Raw genomic sequence first — 13,734 nt, 5'->3', positions numbered from 1 at the left:
CTGTCACATAGGAATGATAATCCCACATTTCCCCAAACTGCTCCACACATGAGGGCCCCTTAAATGCAAAACAATCATAATAACAACTGTCAACATATACTCAGTGCTCAGCTGCACGTCAGGCACTGGCCTAATACGTTCTGCCCCTATGGTCAGGGTTATCAGCACTCCCATTTAACAGGACAATGGAAGTCCAGAGAGTTAAGCGACTCATCCATGGTAACCCAGCACATAAGTGGGAGAGCTGGGATTTGAACCAGGAAAGCTGATTCCAAAGCTTTATGATCTTAACCACTGTGCAAGAAGCTAATAAATTAGGAGATACAGAAGTTAATGGCATTTCACCCAAGGTACAACACTAATTAATTGTCAGACTCTCAGAAGTGTACTATCAGTACACGTCTTACTTTGCAATGTTACACGGATGAACAATTTTACAAGCTAAGATTATTCCTGTCTCTGTTAAAAATTGACACAGATACCCACACATTAAAAAAAGTTTTTATCTTGCTGGCTTCTCCAAAAGCAGAAAGAAAATCACTCTCCTCTACGAATAAGGGAGTTACCCTGAAACAGACCTCAATGGGAAATCCCAGTCTCCACCTAACCGCTATCAGTGATGAATCAGGGGCAGACAGGAAAGGCTGCACAAGATTCTGTCATCCATTTGAAATTCAGGATTCTAGGATTCTAACATTCCAACTATTCAAGTTATGTAAAACAGTTCTCCAAACATGGGCTGCTGAAAACCCAGGAGGGGAAGGTAGGTTCTCTACCTTACCTGCATATTGTAATTGCCATCACCTGGGGAGCTTTCAGACCTCCCAAAGCTCTGTGAACACCCCAGATCAACTTAATCAGAATCTTTGGGTTGAGATGTATAAATATCCATATTTGTTTTTAGTTTCCTATGGAATTGTTCCAAAGGCTACTTTGTAGCCCCAAATCTAGTTCATTAACATTTGTTCTGATAGACTCCTGCGTGCTCTAGGAACGTTTAATGGACACCTCCTCAAAGGGAGTAGCTGCCTGCTCCTGCTCTTCTGCGTCTACCGAATTCAACCCTAGGTACTAAGTATTTCTTTCTTTCTTTCTTTCTTTTTTTTCTGCAGTTTTTGGCTGGGGCTAGGAGCGGGTTTGAACACACCACCTCTGGCATATGGGGGCCGCACCCTACTCCTTTGAGCCACAGGTGCTGCCCTGGTACTAAGTATTTCCAATAAATACTGTGCCAAGAAATAATGGCTTCTTCTGTCACCCACTTACCAGGGAAGAACATGAGAAGAACATCCTCCCCCAAACAACAGTGCTCTAACAGAGCTGAGAGGCAAGCCTGGCATTTTATGTAGGGCAGAAAAGCTAAAACCAAGTGTGTTCCACCGGACAATTTTAAACACAGAGGAAGGCGGCTAACTTTACAGAGCCTTTCCCTCCTTAGCATATCCAAACAGGAAGAAACTGTGGAATAAAGACAGTACAAGGACAGCGAAAATCGGAACCTCACAAGCCTGCATTAGCAGCTGAGTCTGACAGCAAAGAGGAGAGTCAGGACCAACAACCATGGCATTCTCCTTCAGTCACCACAGCTTATTTGTTAATAGTGCTAAACTAGGTCTTACCTGCCAGAAGGTGTCAGTCACCTGTCAGCGGCACTATTCAATGTTTTCTATGGATTTGTGTGTTTCAAATGTTAACTGAGTGACTGGAAAAAAATGAGCAAAATGGGCTGAATTCTCTAGCATGTGAATTAGATCTCAATAAGGCTATTAAAAAAAATAAAGACCGGGTGTTTTTAATCAAACTTATTTCAGTAGAAATAAACTCAACAGTTACATTTAGCGATGCTAGGATTTTACGAACTCACTGTCATCACTAAATATACAAACAGGGCTTTTCAAAAATTAAAATGGACAAATATGTCCATTTTAACAAAAATGGTCGTGTCTTTCAGATGAGCTGGTAACTGTAATGGGCAACTCATTATAACATAGTCATATGGGAAAAAAATAAAAAAAAAAACTCACAAAATGAGAATCCCACGGACATCTGGTGGTGACAACTGATTAAACACCCTACCCCCATCTTATCCCAAACTCTCCTAATTGCTTTGATTTGGTACCTGGCAAAGGAAAGTAACAACAAATGTATAAATGGCACCTTTGCTACATACTGCTTTTTTAACATAGGTCAACAATAACCACAGCTGTTTATTCTTCACACAAATTAAAAGGAAAACTACTACTTAATGAAAAATACATCCATCTTTGCAGTCCATAGCAGTACGTCCTCACTCAGCGTCCATAGGTTCTTGGGAACTGCAACTTTAAGATAAATGATGTATAAAGAACTCAATTTCATCATAGGCTACTTGATATGAATAAGGAAGTTCCTCCTGCATTTTTCTGATCAAAAAACATCAACAAACTTCTAACTACAAACCAAAGCACTTCTAATGTTAAGAAAGAGATAAATGTGAGCTGCATACTCATGTAAGACAGATAAAAGCGAGTTAATTATTGACACAACTTTTGTAAAGTTGTAGTGGTGGTAGGGTAAATCAAGAAATAAATGTTCACAAAGGAAAAAGTGTAAGAGGCTCCACCTGCCACCGGGCAGTCGGAAAACAAACAAGAACGAATACGGTAGCATTGCCAAGCACTTGTCTCATCAGGTACAGCCACACGTTTGTATCATTATCATATACTTTACAAATGTTTATTTCACAGTAACTGGAATTCATTCATTCATTTTCTAACTCATTTATTCCAGTCCCAGGTGGCCTGAATCGATCCCAGGAGCTCAGAGGAAAAGGTGAGAACAAATCCAGAACAAGATCCATCTCATCATGGCACGATCTCTCTCTCTCTAACACACACACACTCCCACGCACTTGTTCAGACTGGGACCGTTTAGACACACCAGTTAACCTAATGTGTACATTTGGGGATGCGAGAGGAAACCAGACTCACAAAACCATGGGAAAAATGTGCAGTATTCATCTACCTGGAGGCCCTACCTGGAAATCAATTTTTTTTTCTGGTCAGCGTTATAATGAGACGATGCTAAACAGAAATGACCTTACTCAAGAGGTATGGTATACTTTCCTGCACTTTATCACTTACATCAATTGACCATGTGAAACCCATGTCCTTATATATTATAGTAAGTATGTCTCATGAGTTTACAGAAGACAAATATTATAAACACATACCCAAAACAGGAAACTCCAAAATGCGCTTGCCTGTGCTTCCAAGACACACCACACTGGCTGGTTACCTCTCTCAGCTGTATCTCATTGAAATAACAGTATGGAACCAGGTTTCTGGGTTTCCATTGCCTCTGATTCACCATAAATACTTCAGGATTTCCATTTTTAAGAGTGTGAATAGGGTTCCTGACTTTGTGCAAAATTCACCATCTTCTCTAAAATTTGGCATCTTTAGTTTTAACCACACTCACTAGGTGAAGCTTAGACTAGTACGAAGTGAGCTAGGGCTTCAGGAATCTAAAACTCTGCTGTCTCCTATCCTCACCTCACCCCCAAACAGCCATGTTATTCAGTTTTCTCTTGTCTCAGCCCTTGAGCCAGGTCCTGGATTCTATTGGGAAATACTTTAGCATCCTGAGGGACGCCTAAAAATCCTCTTGGGTCCTCTTTGGAGAGTTCAGAGCCTGAAGCATCCACTTCTTACTAACACATTCCTAAGCCTAAGACAGCCTTAGCTGAGTGATCTCCAAAGCTGAGCAAGAAACACAGTAGTTTCTCCACTGGCAGCTTTGTTCACTAACTGCCTCAAGGTACAAACTCTTAGGAATATCAGGAGGAACTGAGTCCAAATAGATGTAATCTCTTTATTGTCAACTGCATGTTACTTGAATAACAAATAAAAAGACGTAGAAGTTACAATGTACACGGGGAACTTAGAAGAACACAGAACTGGCTCAGCACCTATATAGCTCAAGCAGCTAGAGTGCCGGCCGCACACACCAGAGCTGAAGGGTTCAAATCCAGCCCGGTCCCGCCAAACAGCAATGACAACTACAACCAAAAACAAACAAAAAAAAGCTGGGCGTTGCGGTGGGCACCTGTAGTCCCAGCTACTTGGGAGGCTGAGGCAAGAGAATCGCTTAAACCCAAGAGTTGGAGGTTGCTGTGAGCTGTGACGCCAGAGCACTCTACCCAGGGCGACGGCTTGAGACTCTGTCTCCAAAAAACAAAGTAAAGAACGTAGAACATAGACTTAGAAGTTACAATGCACACTGGGAACTAAAATAAATACTTAAGGCTCCCTCCTCAGTAACTGACTGACCAGACCCCCTCTTGGCCAAGAGGCTCCTATAACTGAGTTGCTAGCCATGAGAAAGGAGATCAGACTGGCCTCATCACACCCCCCACGCTTCTTAGAGACATCCTTAGTGACTTACTAACAGGCCTAAGCCTATGCAAGACCTACCTGCAGGTCCTCAATATACATAACAAGCCACCTGAGTCCTTCAGGTACTTTCTCTAATTAACAGACCCTTTATCTTAAGGGGCCTTTACATGAGTACTGGTTTTTTTGATAGGGCCTAACATTCAGCAATTGTCTGTTGAAGAATCTTTAAACCCACCTGTAACCTGTAAGGTCCAGCTTCCAGATGTCCCACCTTTTGGGGCCAAACCAATGTATGTTTTCCACTTAATGATTTATGACCTCACCTGTATTCCCTGTCTCCCCTAAAAGATATAAAACCAAACTGTAACCCCACCACGATGAGTCCAGATGCTCAAGGCTTCTTGGGTATGGCTCTGGGTCCTCAAATATGGCTCAGAATAAACCTCCCTAAGTTATTTTACAGAGTATGGCTTCTTTTCCGTTAACAAACATTTGACAGATATTGTCCAAAGGTTTTATTTACAGACTCAATTTTTTATTTGTAAGCAACTTAAAAGGGTAACATCAAGTTTGAGAACTTGGGTTTATCAAACTATTACCCCAGAAATGTCCTTTGAGGGAAATATGAAACACAGGTCTTCTTTGAGGCAGCCTTTAAGGTAAAGATTTTTACCTACTGTGACCCAGCTTTTAAATCCCTCTTGTCCCTTACTGTGGCAAACTTCTTTACATGGAAATCCATCAGAACCCACATGGCAGCTCAGCCGGGATGCAGAATATGGGAGGTGCGGAGCGCAGGGCTTTGCCCAGCTCCATCACTGCGGGTTAGGGGGCATTCCCATCACTCCCACACCAAGCGCTGCCCACAAAGGCAGACTCCTGGAGAGGCTGTCATCATGCACCTGCAAGCCACGCTTCCTGTATCTGGGACAAGAAGCTAAGGGCCTCTGCAAGAGGAAGACAGACCAGAATTCTCCATCAGGAAAAATACAAACCTTTCCCCCCTTGAGGACTGCAATTGGTCACTCTAGAAACCAAAAAGCACTTACAGGCATTTCAGAGTTTAACATTTTTAAGGGGTAGCAGAACGGTTCCCCTGTCAGGACTAGGAATTATCCAGCCAACCTACAGAGACGAGGAGGACAATGGCAGAGGAGAGGAAATGGGCCACTTTACTGAGGCCAGCGTGAAGCTCCATGTTTATAATATCGCTTTCCCCTGTGGAAGATGAAAAGAGAGGACAAAAAGAGGGGGATAGACTTTTAAGTACACACTAGCGACTCAAGCTACCCAGCTGTTTAAGCTCTTCCTGTTATGCAATCACTAAAGGCAATTTCTAACTCTGGATGAGTTCACAGTTCTAAAACTGTTCTTTGAGTTTGACCGATATAACACAGCCCACGGATATAAAAGGGGCCAGAGTGGCCTAAATGCTATAGCCTTTACTTATAAGCTTTTGGGGGGTACCATGCACTCCATAATCTCAGAGACATTATACAGAATGATCATCACTACAGTTCTCCATCACTTCTTCCTGTTTCCTCTTAAACAGACTTCAAAGAAGTTTGTTCAAAGAAGAAACATCCAGGAAGGGAAGAAGGATGATTTGAGTAAATCAGATGCACTGACTATCTAAGTTTCATTAAATGACACAAAATTCTATCGGTAACAGACTCTGATATCAATAATTAATTAACATAAGCTTCAGCTTGATTCTGTTAAATTATTTCTTGCCAGCAACTCACTACATTTTATTAAAGAGTTAATATTTACCTGCTCAAATAGTCCAATTGACATGAAACCATCCCCTGAACCAACACTTTTTTTATATTTCCTTCTCAAACAAGCAGAAATAAAGTCAAACACACCTAAAGCTTAGTAAAAGGAAGCAAGTGGAACATCTTATTTCCAGAACTGTCTGCTGAACCCCAATAAGCCAATCTGAGGGGACAAGGGGGTTGTGGGAGAGACTTCCCATGCATATAACTCAAAACACAAAATCTCAATAATCAAAAGAAAGGAAACAATTCCGGTGACAATTAACTAAAAAAAAAAAAGCAAACTAGATCTTTCTTCCATTGAAGTCTAAAAGAGTAGATAAGTAGATAAATGTAAAGCTTCTAGGCAAATTCAATTCCACACCAATTGCTCCTCCCCTTGACCTCCAAAAAAAGCTTACTGTATGTTCTCTGTCACCCGAGGGGTCCAGAGGACAAAAGGATAAAACTTGGTTAAATGGAACAAGTATAACCACCAGCTATGGGTTGAACAACAATTCAGCCGGAAAGTCACAATGTATATTAACAAAGACTAACACGGCAGCATTCAAATAGCAAACGCGCTCACCAGATGAAGTGTCCGATATATAGAGTCACTGGACCTGTCATCGTGTTCAATCCTGGGCTTGCGCTTTATTTTCCACAATGCAGACATCCTCAGGAATATATTCTCATGGTCATTAATTGTACCGCCTGACGTGTTCAGCACGGAAACAGAAGTTTCTCAAAATGCTCCCAGAGCACCAAGCGCCTTCCAGCTCCAAAGAGAGCATCCTCTCTCCTATGGGTATCTCATGCTGGTTTCCCCCTGAAAACCCACGGCCACCTCTCAATGCAGCAAGGACAGCGACAGTGGGACCAAGAGCCGCACCTGCTTCCCGTCAGCGCCCTCTGGGAAGCTATCAAAGGCTAAACTATGGACCAGAACACATGCTTTGATTTCACCTGACTAAACAACAAAAGTTCCAGAAAGGGAAAGAGCCGAAGCAGGCAAGAAAAAACAAAGCACAAAACGCCTCCCTGGGATGGGAGAGCGTCTCTGCCCTGCAGCCTGCGATCAGCTGATTGGCCAGCACCAGGCACCACACAGGAATATTAAACCTGCCGGCTCTGACAACTTCGAAAGCGTTTTCCCCAGTGAGTCAGGAGCCAGAACTAAAGAAAATACATATATGCTTTTTAAAAGTGTAGATAGTTTCACATTTTCTGCTTATGCTTTGTTTCAAAAGCAGACACTTCTAAGACATTAACAGTACGGATTAAAAAGAAAAAAAAAAGAAGAAGTCATTCTGAATGGAAATGTCCTGAAAATGATTCTAATACATTTGTTAAAAGGAAAACAGAATCACAGCAGCCGGGAGGCCTGGAATGCGTGACACGTGACTGTCCGGAGCTAATTAGCATTCGTTTCCAGAAACAAGTGTTTTTGATTAGGAGCAGGGAAACAAGTAGCCAGTGGTGATGAGGCTTTTGAGGTTGTCACCCACAGTCACAAGAGGAAGGAGGTGGCTCACAAAAGAGAAAGCCAGGGCTGAACTTCCTGGGCGGTGTGAGGGCCCCAACCCCCACTCCCTGGCTGTGACATTCCAGCGCCACCACTGCTGAGCAACAAGGGCACAATTATCTACTTGCTTAACTCCAAAAGGCCATTCACAGCAAAATCTGCTATTTAAAATTGGTGAAAAACACACCGAACTCCGGAATGCTTTCTCTTTATCCCGCCCAATAGTGTGTCAAACAGTTCACTTAGCAAGAACAGAGAAAATACTCAATAACCACAACAAAATCAAATGCTTTCGCATATTCAGGGAGAATTAAAAAAGATGACTTTTTATTTATTTATTTATTTACATTTCTACTCCCAGCCTGGTGTCTTCATACAAGGCTAAATCATCCTTCCACATTTAGACAGCTAAGCTAAATAAATTAGAAATTAATTTTCAGTTTGTTCTCAAGAAAAAGTACATATTTTAAAGAAGGCACATCAAAAAAAATTTACCCTTAAGAAAAGTTTAAGATAGTTGCTCGCTTAAAATAAGTTGTTTGATAGTTGTTTACTTTAAAACATTTAAAAAAAAACAGAAAAATTAAGCATTAGGAAAATATTTAAATCGTTAATCACTATATATTTAACTGGCCTACAGCACCACAAATAAATTAAATTAATCCTTTTTTTTTTTTTTTTTTCGGTTCTTGGCCAGGGCTGGGTTTGAACCCGCCACCTCGGGCATATGGGGCCAGCACCCTGCTCCTTTGAGCCACAGGCGCCGCCCTTCTTCTTCTTCTTCTTTTTTAATTGAGACGGAGTATCACTCTGTTTCCCAGGCTGGAAGTGCCATGCCTAGCTCACAGCAACCACAAACTCCCGGGTTGAAGCGTTCCTCCTGTCTCAGCCTCCCCAAGCAGCTGCACCTACAGGTGCCAGCCACAACACCCAGCTATTTTTTTCCATTTTTAGTAGAGATGAGTCTTGCTCTTGCTCAGGATCATCTCAACTTCCTTCCGAGCTCAAGGGATCCTTCTTCCTGGCCCTCCCAGAATGCTAATCATGAGCCACCACCAAGCCTTACTTATTTTTGTTAAAGCAAGCCTGCTATTGAACATCAGACTTTAACAATCTGGACAAAAAGTATAGTTTCAACATAGCCATTAACAACACAAGGTCTGTAGGCAAACTAGGTTTGCATATTGATTTCGATATTATGGAGCTTTGTGACCTTCAGCGAGTCACTTAACCTCTCTGTTTCACTACTCATCTATAAAATAGGAAAAAATAATAGTATCTCTCTACAGAGACAAAATAATATGGAATAGTACCTAATACATACAAAACATTAAATAAGCGTTACATCTACTTATTATTAATAACACAAGGCTGGGTGTGGTGGCTTGAATCCTAGCACTCTGGGAGGCCAAGGTGGGTAGATTGCCAAGTCGAGACCAGACTGAGCCAGAACAAGACCACGTCTCTAAAAAATACCCAGGCATTGTGGTGGGCGCCTGTAGTCCAGCTGCTTGGGAGGCTGAGGCAAGAGAATCACTTGAGCCCAAGTGTTTGGGGTTGCTGTGAGCTATGATACCACAGCACTCTACTGAGAGCAATAAAGTGAGACTCTGTCCTCCCCAAAAATAAATAAATTTAACAAATTTAATTCATCCTAGGCTATTCTACTTAACTAACTTAGGTTCTATGATAAAATATTTCCAATAAAGAAGATAAAATCTGAATCAAATCGAAACTAGAAAGTATTTCTGGGTACAGAATTACACAGTGTTCCAAAGAAATATGAATCTATTGTTTAAAGGAGAGAGAGGAAAGGAGAGAGAGGGAAGGAGGGAGGGGGGTGGGGCCTTGGTGTGTGCCACACCTTCTGGGGACAAGACATGATTGCAAGAAGGACTTTACCTAACAAATGCAATCAGTGTAACCTGGCTTATTGTATCCTCAAAGAATCCCCAACAATTAAAAAAAAAAAAAAAAAGAAGCATCTCCATTAAAGGAAAAAAATAAATAAATAAAAAATAAATTCACTCTATTATATGATCTGTAAAAATACTCAAATCATTACCCAAACCTGTTCTCAATAATTTTGAGAAAATTCTCTCCTTTTTTAGGAAGCCCACCATGAATTTCTACAAAGACATCCAGAAACAGCATCACTCATTTCTACGTTTGACCTTTTCTAATCCAGATGAGTTCCACAGTCTTGTTCTCTGGAAAAGGAACCTTTAAGGCAGAGAGACACTCAGGATCAGTCAATGAAGCCGAGGGGCCTCTTCCTTCCTCTTCCTTCCTATAGAGGACTCAGTTTATGACCTCATGACTCGCTACATTTAAAATGGAAACAATCGTCTCTCAAAATCCACAAGGAGGTAAGAATACTCAGCTCTAACAGCAAAGTAAAAATGATCCAAGTTAAAAAGTATTCAAAAGTAAATGTTTTAGATACAGAAAAATAGTTTACCCAAATTTGATTAAAAACTGAAAATAAAAAGTTTTGGGATCCCGTAACAGAATAATTTAATTAACATCCTCCAAAATATCTTACATTAGTAGAGAAGTATCTAATTCTCTTAAAGGCAATGACCACCCCCCCCCCAAAAAAAAGCAGCTAAAAATAATGTAAGGATCACATAAATAAAAAGTACCTTTAAGCAGTTTTTGTTTTATATTTTGGCTTTATTTTTATTTATTTATTTTTGGAGACAGAGTCTTACTTTGTCACCCTCAGTATAGTACCATGGTGTCATAGCTCACAGCAACCTCAAACTCTTGGGCTCAGGTGATTCTTCTGCCTCAGCCTCCCAAGTAGCTGGGACTACAGGTGCCTGCCACAATACCCAGCTATTTTTTAGAGATGAGGTCTCGCTCTTACTCAGGTTGGTCGTGAACCTGTGAGCTCAGGCAATCCACATACCTCAGCCTCCCAGAGTGCTAGGATTACAGACATGAGCCCCTGTGCCCAGCCTTGTTTTTTGGCTTTAAAGGAAACATGTACATTTCCATTGATCTAGTTTTTATTAATAATAATAAATAGCAAGATAATGCCCTTTAGTCTATAAATATTAACATTACTTTCAAATATTAAATTTTATATCTTGCCCAACTTAAAAAGACACTGTGAATGATGATCCTGTGGTGGTGAGGGAAAACAAACATGGGTAAAAGAGATGTTGACGATTCCAGTGCGCACCCGGAGAAGTCCTACAGATGTATGGAAACACAGCAGGAGGCAAGACGGGGAACAGGTAGAAGTGTAGGTTTGTGACACAGTTTGTGTTGGAAAAGCTTGTTGACATTATCAGTGGGCTTTCTCCACAGTTGTATAATTGGACTTACCAAAAAAAAATCCAATAACCAAGCCAAGAATCACGCTTTACAGATGAGAAAACAACGGTAAAATTTGCTCAGGGTAAGAGAGTGTCAAGCAAATGAATGAGAGAGAGGCAGAAAAAGCAATGTAAATATGTCAACAACATTATACAAAAAGATGAACAGTATGGAAATAATCACACGAAATTGCTTTTTTGGTGGGGGATGGGAGGTGTGTCTTTTGCATAAAGAGAGATAGTATTTATTTACTTTATTTATTTATTTATTTATTTGGGGGGAGACAGTCTCACTCTATTGCCCCAAGCTAGAGTCCCATGACCTCAGCCTAGCTCATAGCAACCTCCAATTCCTGGGCTCAAGGGATCCTCCTGCCTCAGCCTCCTGAGTAGCTGGGACTATAGGCACCTGTCATTAGACTTAGATCGTTTTTCTATTTTTAGTAGAGACAGGGTCTCGCTCTTGTTCAGGCTGTTCTCCAACTCTTGAACTCAAAGGATCCTCCTGCCTTAGCCTCCCAGGGATAACAGAGTTTTTGAATTGTGTTTTAAAGACTGATGAAGGCTGGGTGCCTGTGGCTCAAGCGGCTAAGGCGCCAGCCACATACACCTGAGCTGGCGGGTTAGAATCCAGCCCTGGCCTGCCAAACAACAATGACAGCTGCAACCAAAAAATAGCCAGGTGCTATGGTGGGACTTGGGAGGCTGAGGCAGGAGAATCACTTGAGCCCAGGAGTTGGAGATTTCTGTGAGCTGTGATGCCACAGCACTCTACTCAGGGTGACAGCTTGAGGCTCTGTCTCAAATTAAAAGAAAAATAAAGACTGATGAAAAGAAGCTATTGACCCATGGAGCTCTTCATGAAGTGGAATAGAAGTACAATGACTTATGGGCAACAATTTCAGTGTCTCGTATCAAAGATTTAGAAGAATGTCCTCACATTATTCAACCAAAGACCAGTCTATTTGAATTAATAAAAATAATGTTTATTTCTCTTGACTGTAAAAGACACTCACCTTAAACAAGAGGCAAACAGATAATTCAAAAGCAGTTCACTGCAAAAACCTTAACTAGCAAGAAAGCATAGCTGACTTGGTCATACGCTTTTCTGATGCTGTTTCATGCTACACAAATGAAGATGTAAGAAGAAAATAAGATGAAACTGGGGCATTAACTGAGAGCTCTGGTGACAGCATGAATTAAAGAAAAAGGACTTCACTTCATTGCAAGTGATTTCTGCCCCATATTCTCACATATGGTTTTGTTATCAAGGCTGTAATTGGGATTTCATCTCCTGCTATTTGGCAATATCTCAGAAGTAAAAACACTTTGTCCACGGAGAGGACTTCTAGCCACATACAGCTGCAAAGGTGACGTACCAGCTGTGATTTTTCTGTGGTTCAAGCCATGGGATGTGAAAATGAAAATCTCTCACCTTGCTACTGTGATCAGTCTCATCTGAGGATTCCAAGTCTGGCCCTTCTGTTTCCTCTGGAGCAGTCTCCGCACTACTGCCCTGCTCACTGCAGAGGCTGTGCCCTGTCAGATGAAATCAGAACAAAACACAGGTCAATATGGACAGTAACCACTAAAAACCACCCCTACGTGAGGGGGAACAAGGATTCAAGCTCATGACGTGTGTGCATATTGTTAGACCCTCCAAGTACAAGGTCCATCTTCTTGGTTCAATAAAATGGCAGCTTTTATTGTTACTACTAGTATTATTACTTTATATTATATTTTTATAATTTATAATATATATTTTATAATATATAATAATTGTTATGAACTGAACTTTTGTGTCTTCTCCCCACCCCCCAACAAATTCTTATGTTGAATCTCTACCTCTGAATGTGACAGTATTTGGAGGAAGGCTATTTGGGAATTGAGTTTTGATGAGGTCATGAAGGTGGGGTCCTTATAAGAAGAAGAAATCAGAGCTCTTTTTCTTTCTCCACCATGTGAGAACACAGGTAAGAAGGTGGCCATCTGCCAGGAAAAGAGCCCTCATCAAGGAATCGAATAGGCCTGCACCCAGGTGAGGGGACTTGCCAGACTCTAAAACTATAAGAATGAAAGGACTGTTGTTTAAGCCACTCAGTTCATGGTATTTTGTTACAGGAGCCCAAGCTAAGGCAATCATAATTTATAATATAAGAATATACATTTGATATATTATAATTGATTTATAATTAGTAAATTAATTGGTAAATTATTCATTAATTGCTAAAAATAATTGAATAAACTATACGGAGAAGTAGCACAGGAAAAAACTGACTCTCTCTTGGCTGGGCTCTGTGACTCAGTCTGTAATCCTAGTAGCCTGGGAGGCTGAGGTGGGAGAATGGTGCAAGCTCAAAGAACAGCCTGAGCAAGAGCAAGATCCTGAGCCCAGGAGTTCGGGGTTGCTGTGAGCCAGGCTGAGGCCATGGCACTCTAGCTTGAGGCAACCGAGTGAGTTAGTCTCAAACAAACAAACAATAAAAACTGACTCTCCCCTACCATTATCTTAAAAACCCTGGATGTCTGTTTTTGCCCAATCTGGCAGACTATAAACATCTTATAGTAGCCACTCTTCCCATGATATGCTGTGCAACAGTGCAGGTAACATCCTTCCTTTCACACCGCTGAATGCCTGCTTACTACAGGGGTTCTCTGTACTGAGAAGAGAACATTAGAGTTGCTTTCCTCTGGAAGGCTTCTCAGATTTGCAGAACACCTGGACCTGCAAAGACCATATTAAATTCTGA

The 13,734-nt window shown here is 41.2% G+C and overlaps 1 protein-coding gene across 2 annotated transcripts in view; it reads right to left on the bottom strand.

Annotated features, from left to right (window-relative positions):
- The window catches only part of TIAM1 (TIAM Rac1 associated GEF 1), a 198,924-nt gene that overhangs the window by 39,893 nt on the left and 145,297 nt on the right, over nt 1-13,734 (bottom strand). Inside the window, exon 16 of one of the 2 annotated variants that reach the window (XM_053564925.1) lies at nt 12,420-12,523. In XM_053564925.1, coding sequence (XP_053420900.1) covers nt 12,420-12,523 — 104 coding nt within the window. Of the gene's footprint in view, nt 1-6,722; nt 7,094-12,419; nt 12,524-13,734 lie in introns of those variants that run through there. The other variant, XM_053564926.1, reaches the window with a different exon arrangement.

This window comes from Nycticebus coucang, chromosome 16 (assembly GCF_027406575.1).
Source record: "Nycticebus coucang isolate mNycCou1 chromosome 16, mNycCou1.pri, whole genome shotgun sequence".
Lineage (NCBI taxonomy): Eukaryota > Metazoa > Chordata > Mammalia > Primates > Lorisidae > Nycticebus > Nycticebus coucang.
This window is presented reverse-complemented; position numbering and strand designations above follow the sequence as displayed.